Source organism: Maylandia zebra, linkage group LG8 (assembly GCF_041146795.1).
Source record: "Maylandia zebra isolate NMK-2024a linkage group LG8, Mzebra_GT3a, whole genome shotgun sequence".
Classification (NCBI taxonomy): domain Eukaryota; kingdom Metazoa; phylum Chordata; class Actinopteri; order Cichliformes; family Cichlidae; genus Maylandia; species Maylandia zebra.
The window spans coordinates 20,794,760-20,802,503 of NC_135174.1; the positions used below are offsets into that span (position 1 = coordinate 20,794,760).

At 39.7% G+C, this 7,744-nt stretch overlaps 2 protein-coding genes across 3 annotated transcripts; both read right to left on the minus strand.

Annotated features, from left to right (window-relative positions):
- Nucleotides 1–257: 257 nt before the first annotated feature.
- Nucleotides 258–4,191, minus strand: mmp21 (matrix metallopeptidase 21). The gene is made up of 8 exons (XM_023153697.2): nucleotides 3,878–4,191; nucleotides 3,448–3,769; nucleotides 2,848–3,249; nucleotides 2,179–2,318; nucleotides 1,932–2,073; nucleotides 1,541–1,798; nucleotides 1,279–1,451; nucleotides 258–839 (listed from the first exon to the last, which is right to left on the minus strand). Exons 1-8 carry the CDS (start codon nucleotides 4,028–4,030, stop codon nucleotides 534–536), a joined length of 1,896 nt encoding a protein of 631 aa, XP_023009465.2. The 5' UTR covers nucleotides 4,031–4,191; the 3' UTR covers nucleotides 258–533.
- Nucleotides 4,192–4,407: 216 nt separating this feature from the next.
- uros (uroporphyrinogen III synthase) lies at nucleotides 4,408–7,642 on the minus strand. 2 transcript variants are annotated; one of them, XM_004561179.2, is made up of 10 exons: nucleotides 7,503–7,642; nucleotides 6,977–7,048; nucleotides 6,806–6,889; nucleotides 6,619–6,715; nucleotides 6,409–6,483; nucleotides 5,477–5,551; nucleotides 5,287–5,370; nucleotides 5,071–5,156; nucleotides 4,894–4,992; nucleotides 4,408–4,795 (listed from the first exon to the last, which is right to left on the minus strand). In XM_004561179.2, the coding sequence occupies exons 2-10, from the start codon at nucleotides 7,037–7,039 to the stop codon at nucleotides 4,673–4,675; spliced, it is 786 nt and encodes a 261-aa protein (XP_004561236.2). In that variant the 5' UTR covers nucleotides 7,040–7,048; nucleotides 7,503–7,642; the 3' UTR covers nucleotides 4,408–4,672. The 2 variants fall into 2 exon arrangements, with proteins under 2 accessions (XP_004561236.2, XP_004561237.2); XM_004561180.4 differs by lacking the exon at nucleotides 7,503–7,642 and adding an exon at nucleotides 7,343–7,491.
- Between the last annotated feature and the right edge of the window lie 102 nt (nucleotides 7,643–7,744).

Consider the following 7,744-nt stretch of genomic DNA (forward strand, 5'->3'; position numbering starts at 1 on the left):
AGCTCTTCCACTTTGAGCAAAATTCTATTTTTATACACTCATAATACCACAAATCTTCTTAGAGGTTTTCTTAAGATTACATGTGACATAAGAAGTCACTTCACAGTACGCACAAGCCTGTTTTAATGTTATTTTGCACATTTGCCATTTGAAAGCATTTTCCTACACAGTGCACTTACAGTAAGCACATCAAATATCATTTTGAGCAGCTCAGCAAAACATTTATTGGCTTTATCTACATTATACATACATGTATTCTCTGAATATCTCAATAATAGGAAGTCCTTTAGGATTGTTTTTGTGGCAGAATGCATTCAGCACTGCTCCGAAAAAGAGAAAAGGAATGAAAGAGCAGCTGTTACATATATAAATAACACACCTCGGTGAAAATTAGCCAACAAAATTCAAAATTGTTGTTGTCTCCGTGAAATTAGACAGTTATTGCAGCTTGACAATATGTGTACATAAAACGAAATCAGTAGATCACATATGCAAACTTTAGCAAGCTCTATCACATCTCTGCTGCAACACTCTCAGCGGGTTAGTTTGAGTGCAGTGGGATGAACATTGCAGATATCAAACCAATGCTGATCCACCTCCTTATGTGGCAGCAGGCCATTTCGTGGCAGAAAGGGCCGTCGCCAGCGATCACGACTGCCCACTACTTGCCAGAAGCGTATGCCCTTGAGTAGAAAGATGGCATTGTGAGTGTAGGAGAAGTAGGCAGCGTCAATGTTGCCATCTGGATGGTCTGTGTTCACCACAGGAGGGAAAATGTCTCTGATGTTTTTTGGGAACCCTCTTGCCAAGTTGTTGGCTTCCATGCTGAATGCATACACCTGTTCAAAGAGATAATTGCTCTTTTTTTTGTTATGCAGAAATCAATTCAATTATACAATGCAAACAATTCACAGAGGAACTTTAGTGCATTTGTTTGCTTGAAGACATTCCCTCATAATCCTAAGAAACAATTAATTAGCTTGGGTTTTCTCCAGGACTCTGCTTTTTATATCTGCATGTTCTGCTAATCGGTATTGCTAGATTACAAACCACAGATGGAAACAGTTTGATTAATGACCATTAAGCCTAAGCCACATTTTAAGTCTAAATAATGTATAATGTATAATGGTCTGTGTGTTTTAATATCGAACCACATCATTCCAGCTTGTCATTTAAGCACTTCATGAATATTTCCTAATTTACTTTCTTACTGAACCTCATGTCTTTGCTCTTGTATTAGTGTAATAATATCTGACAGCCAGGTAATATTGCACTTACAAGATTGTTTTTAAAGAAGTAGATGTGGGAGTCCCTCCTGTCATAAAAGGCTGTGTCAATAGGACTTGGCACCCCTGGGAATCCTTCAGAGATTAACCTCGGATAATGGTGGCCTTCAGAGTCTTGTCCAAACACCTGGTCGTTCTCACTATCATACCTCCAGAACTGAGTACCTGTAGATAAATAAGTTAATTACATTTTCACCAAGTATTCATTTGTTCACTAACTCTTTTCAAACAGTATAACTCTCCACTTAGTGTACCTCTGAAGAAATATACAGCATCTCTTCTCCTGGACCAGACATGGACATGTGCATCTACTCCATCCATTGGGATCCCATGCCAGCCAGTTTGCAGCGGAACTGGATCACCATAACGCGTTCTATTATTTCTGTTCTCATACAGCCAGTACCAGCCATCTCTCATGAAATAGGTGTTAAAGCGGATCACCACCTCCCCATAGGGTGTCTTCTCCTTTCTGATCCAATCAAACACCGCGTTGAACCGACCTTTACAGCCTCCTGGTGTCAAATGCAAGCACAACAGGTGGGGCAAAAAAAAGGGTTTGCGTCAGACAATTAGGGCAAAAATACAGCAAAGTGCATTTCTCTAAGAGTGTATAAGTAACCACTAGATGGTGCTGTAACCATGTACCATAGAGTTGCTGTATAGCTTTTCTGTCCATCCAGTCCATTTCAAAGCTGGACTCCTGCGGTAGATAGCTGGGCTGCATTATGGATCCGGGTCTATATATGTGAGGTAGACCCAAAACATGGCCAATCTCATGAACTGCTACCTGAACGGGTTTAATATTTTTAAGGCGTTGTTAGAGCAATGCGTTGTTAATCACTGGAATTATTTCAATCTGGCAGTTCCTTTGATCGTGCGGTAATATAATTACTTTGAGAAGGCTGATTCCACTGCCAACATTGGGAGTTGTGAAGTGCTCATCATCATCAAAGTGTATATCACCCAGGAACCAAGCATGGGCAAATTCTTGACCAGTGCCATCGAACTTCTGATTACATCCCAGATGCCTTCCTATGAAAGAATTTCACAACGATGCAATATGTTATTTGGCACAAAAAGGAGGTACAGTGGAAACATTAATGATCCTCTTCAGACATACATACACATGACCCTAAGAAGGGCCAGTCTAAGAAGACTGGTGGTGGTTTACTTAGTTTTTGTGTTTAATAAGCCTCATTAACAGATGTTTTATTAGTCTTAAACATATATGTGGCCAAGGAGATAACATCCTTTAACTTTTTTATCCTGAAATGAGAAATTAACCTTCACAGACTAGTGATGTGAAGGATCAAATCTAAACATTCCACATTTTATTCAGAAAAATAGTGATTTACATATCCACCTAACAAGTGAAAGATCCCCAGTGTCATCTCAGGAGAAGACACAAATCCTTTTGGGGTTGTGTCAGGAAGGGCATCTGGCATAAATCTCTGCCAAACCAGACATGCGGAGCTACCTGCTGTGGCCCCTGTGAATAAAGGAGCAGCCAAAAGTAGCTTTCATGCTGCAATGAAGCAAATAAACATTGACTAAAACCCACCTGTACCAAATCCCAGCCTGATGTCAACATCCTCCAATGGGGCATGTGTATCCTCCACAAATTCCAGTGGCGACACCTCACTCCACATCCTGAAAGCCAGTCTGAAGATGTATCTCTGGTCGTCAATAGTCAGCTGGCTGCTGTAGCCTTCTCCTATCAGCCTCCAGTTTAACACCTTCTTGGAAAAAGCCATGTGGCCAGTTGGAGTCAAATCTCTCTTCCGCCTGCTTTTGGATATGAGACTTGCGAGAGGTTCCTTCTTGCGTCTCACTGCTTCACTCGGATGCGCGTTCGCACTGATATTCCCCGTTTGGCTGCCCGGTCTGCTGTCGTGCGAGCTGTTTAGGGAAGTGATCTTTAAAAGCTCCGTTGTATAATTCATGCTGGTGTCATTGGAAATGGCTGTGAACACACCGTCTGTATCATTAAAATTTAATATGTTGTCTTCAGAGAAATTTGCAGTACCTAAAGAAGTGCCACTGATTATGTCACTTGCTGTGTTGTTCCTGTTGGTCTCAGTAAAACTGTCAGTGGTACTGTTTTCAAAATCAAAGTCACCACTGCTCTGAGGTGCTGTAGTGATGACAGGGATGGTCAGACCAGTCTCTTTATCAGGGACTCCACACCTTGGTTTGTTCATTGCTAACTTGGTGGCCTCATCAAACACCCCTGTAACAGGCAGACCTGAAACCCTCTGAAACTCTTTAAGTGCTGAAATAAAGGCTTGGTTCTCATTTTGACGGTTATAGCCCTGCTGATCACCAGCTCGATGAGCAGCCCTCGAGTAAGACGCTGAGGTTCCCTCCTGGATTGTGGCTTGAAGATCGTCGAGGAAGTCACCACTGAAAGAGGTGTCTGAATCCTCAAACCGAACCTCCTCCCAGTTAACTGGCTTGATGAATCCATATCTAGAGAGAAATAACTAAAACAAGACACGGGTTACATTAGACAAATCCTGTGTCTGGTTAAATGGATGCTGACGTTTGAGAAACACAGGAAGTCAAAAAAGAAGAAAAAAAAAACAATATACCTCAGCTGTGTACTTGTCTGTTATAGCCTGAGCTTTGTGAGAATTAAGTGTCTGTGTATCAGAATGATCCCGATTATGGAAAAGTTTCTCTGCATCAGTTGCGCTAATGTTGGTCAAAAAGAACATAAATATCAGCTGGATTAAATTCAGCATCGTGTCCTTTAGCGGTGTACTCCCAGGTCTATATGCAAGATGAGATGATGACGAGTGAGGAGCAACGCTGCTTTATAAGCAAATCCTTTGCTTCTCCACACCCCTCAGAGGTGTGACTCTACAGATGTAACCTGCTTTCTTCACCTCTGCGTGAAAAGTAAACTTTTACAATCTACAACTGTTCAATTTGACTCTTTCTCTGTGGTTATGTTATACAAGCTTCAGTGGTTTTAAATGGACTGCAGCTGATCCGTGGAAAGATGTTAAAACCTTCACTTTCATGTGGACAGTAAAAGACAGGGATGACCCCTGCAAGCACTGTGTTGAACAGGAAATAAACACACAAACACACACAAGCAATTACCACAGACAAAACCTTCAATATTATCACAATGATTGCCTTTTATTTTCTCAGTCATTTTCTTACATCATATAAAGCTAATTATAATTTTATCTTAGACTTTCCTGGCTCTGGTGCTGCAAAAAATAACTTTTTTCTTTCAGTACAAAAATAGCAGAATCATGTGTCCAACAACAATAAAGATGAGCAGTAAACCAGTAAAATACACAAATAACAGTACATATTTACATGTATAATAACAACAAACACCAAAGATGAGGCAGGTGGATTTTAAAAGCTGGTCACTGCAGAGTTTTAGCTATCGCTATCGCCAGGTGTTCAGCTGTTGGCTTTTCTGCAGTGCAGCTGACACAAAGGCCTTCTGCTGCTATTGCATCTTGTGTAGTAGGCCCTATGGCTGCAAACTGGAAACAAAGACATTTATGTGAGTAAAGCTCTGTTAAGCACTTCAGATTCATGCATTATTTAAATCTATCTGTGTATGACTGTGAGGAAGATGCACCTTTATTTGAGTCAGCTGTTCAGCCGAGAGCCTCCGCACCACTTCAAGGCAAAACTTCACTCCTGATGGACTGAAGAAAGCTATGCTTGCTGGAATGCCCTATAAGCACACAAACAAATGAACAGCTGCTATATTGAAACAAATAAATAAATACAAGCAATAAGAATGACACTTTACCTGCTCTTTGAAATAGTTCTTTAGATTTTTCTCCAGATTGGGATGCTCTGCTGTTTGATAGACAGTTAATGTCTCTAGGGGCACTCCTGGAAACAAAGAAACAGATCCCAACAGTGATAAAGATAGTGCAATTATTATTTTATAATTAGAATAATCCCAATGGAAATTTTATCACCTTGACTTTTAATTGTCAGGCACAACAGGGGGAATGCTTACCATTTTCCCTTAAAGCCGTGGGCAAGACTTCCCTTTTGATTGAGCCACAGGGGAAAAAAAGTGGTGGGATATTGGTGGCCTCTCCTATGACGGGAATTATACGTGAGATCATATGAGTAATAAGAGCAATCATAAAATTACTATTAAAATTAAACTGTGAGGAATGTGAGACTCCAAATTTACGCCGTACGTTCAATAATAAGTCGTGATAGCACCTCTGCTGTCCCTGTGTCCTCTCCCAAAGGGTTCAGACCTAGATTCTGTACTGTATGGGATAAAAATCATGAAAAGGAAAAAAATTGATAAGCTTTACAGTAATGTGGTAAATTCTTGAACCACCCCACATTTATTTATATTTTGCTAGAAAATGGGAAATAGGCGCAGCGATGTTTTTAAAAGCAGAAAACACTAAAAAGACATTACGGTCTAGTCTTTTCTAAGTTATCTGCTATGTGTAGACACAACAATTGTTCATTCCTTGACTTGGGTGCATTTTTTTATACTTGATGCATTCATAGGCCAGTGTTAAGTGGCTTAACAACCAAACCACATTCCTCTGAAAATGGCACAGTACAAAGCCTGGATTGAAAATAAGTGGAAAAACCAGCAAATGTCAAAAGACAAATTTGAAAGACTTTCTGAAAGCCTGGATGAGTAACTCAAGAGCACTTTGAAGAATTACAAGGACGTCTGAGTCCTTGGAAGTAAAATACAAAGAAATGAGGGTGGCTCAATACTTTTGCACAGTCTGCTAAATACTGACATAAGAGTGTGGCAGAGAAAACACATTCAATCGTTTCAACTAATTCAATAACTAAATTAGAAACTCACTGAGAGACTCAAAATAAAAACCCACTGTCAAATGTTACTGAAAAGAAGAAGCTAAAGCACACATGTAGAAATTGTTGCACCTGCTTGTTTTGTAAAGACACAGAACAATCACTAACGACAAACTGTCACTTGTGTATAACAAATGGCTGAAGGTAGACAAAGCATTTCACACATCACTATGAGCACCAGGTGCCCGACACACTCTGGTGCAATTAGCACAAGTTTACAAGGAGCTCAAGACGCAAAGGAGGATTCTGGGAGAAATTACCTTTGTCCATAGATGTGACTCACCTAATGAAGCGGTGGCCTTCCCAACCACATAGATGGACTTGGTGTTCCATTTGTTTTTCACTGCTTTGTGCCATTCTCAAAAGCACAACATACACTGGGCATTACAGAAATGTACTACACAAACTTAACTTGTATTTTTAAGATCTTTACCAAAAAAAGTCATTTATATCAATGATATACAGAAGCTTGGAGAAAAGTAATGTTTATCACCTTCCCTTCTTTCATCCTCTTCCAAACACATCCTTACAGCCTCCACTGCTCTTGGACTGGTAAATATGAGCCCACCGTATTTCTCTGGTTGGAAAAGCTGGAATAAGCAACAAATACATAAATCCATTGAATATGCAAACTGTTAAAATGAACGAATTAATGAAAGGACAATGGAACAACAATTTACCTTATCTGTCAAAGTGTTTAATGACACAAACTTAAAAGACAGCACCGGAAGTAGGGTTCCTTTATGTCCTCGTGATTCCAGCTCCTTCGGAGTGAAAATAATAACTGTTCAACTGACAAATTTTAAGAAACTGGTTAAAGGTTAGTTGATTTAACTGTAAAGGGCGTGTACCTTAATATAGGGATCAGGTCCAGACTCTCCATCTTTTGGTTCTTTAAGCAGCAATACACGCATCTTGAAACACTGGATTATTAAAATAACAAAGATGGTTAATTCCGAACAAACTAAGGTAAAATAGGTTTACTAAGGTCTGCAATAATGTAAAGTCACAGGCTTAAAGCTACAAAAACACTGAGGACAGTGGGTGTGAAGGCACTTTAAGCAACGTTACACCCTAAAACGGTCACATGCTGATAAGACTGTTGTTGAGTCACGATCATAAGACTGTACATGAACAGCGAATAAATTAAGCGAATGGGCCATTTTAGTTGAAAGTGTATGTTTAGTGTCTTCTTCCGTAAGAGTGTTCTTGTTTACCCTAGCAAGAGACGGTGCATGACAGACTATCTACGGTAGCCATTAACAGAACCTGTCTGTGATAAAGTGTGATAGAAGCGAATATTTTATCCGCGTATAGCTACAGTGACACGAAGTACAAACGGTGAAAAAGACGAAATATTAGGCAAAATTTATGTACCTCTAGTGTTCATTCAGACTTTCATCATCCACGGTCGAGGAGGGGAGACAGAACACTGTCTAATTTACTAACCTTGTAAAATAATCGTATTACAAGTAATATTACAAGAATGTGTTTATTTAATTTAAAAATATAGTATCAATAATTTAAATTAATATCTACTACACGTGACAAAGAGTTCGGGGGCATCTGAATTTATTTTCGTCCCCGTTTTATAGAATGGTTTATTCCATTTCACCAAC

Bases quoted from the DNA above. Each gene is read 5' to 3' on its own strand.
- uros (XM_004561179.2), bottom strand. From the start codon at position 7,039: ATGCGTGTATTGCTGCTTAAAGAACCAAAAGATGGAGAGTCTGGACCT. The intron at 5,552-6,408 runs GTGAGTCACATC...TATCCCATACAG, and splicing joins GAAGGCCACCGCTTCATTAG to TACAGAATCTAGGTCTGAAC. The intron at 4,796-4,893 runs GTGCATCTTCCT...CTTTGTTTCCAG, and splicing joins AACAGCTGACTCAAATAAAG to TTTGCAGCCATAGGGCCTAC.
- mmp21 (XM_023153697.2), bottom strand. From the start codon at position 4,030: ATGCTGAATTTAATCCAGCTGATATTTATGTTCTTTTTGACCAACATT. The intron at 3,770-3,877 runs GTATATTGTTTT...GTCTTGTTTTAG, and splicing joins CAGACAAGTACACAGCTGAG to TTATTTCTCTCTAGATATGG. The intron at 2,074-2,178 runs GTAATTATATTA...AAACCCGTTCAG, and splicing joins GTGGAATCAGCCTTCTCAAA to GTAGCAGTTCATGAGATTGG.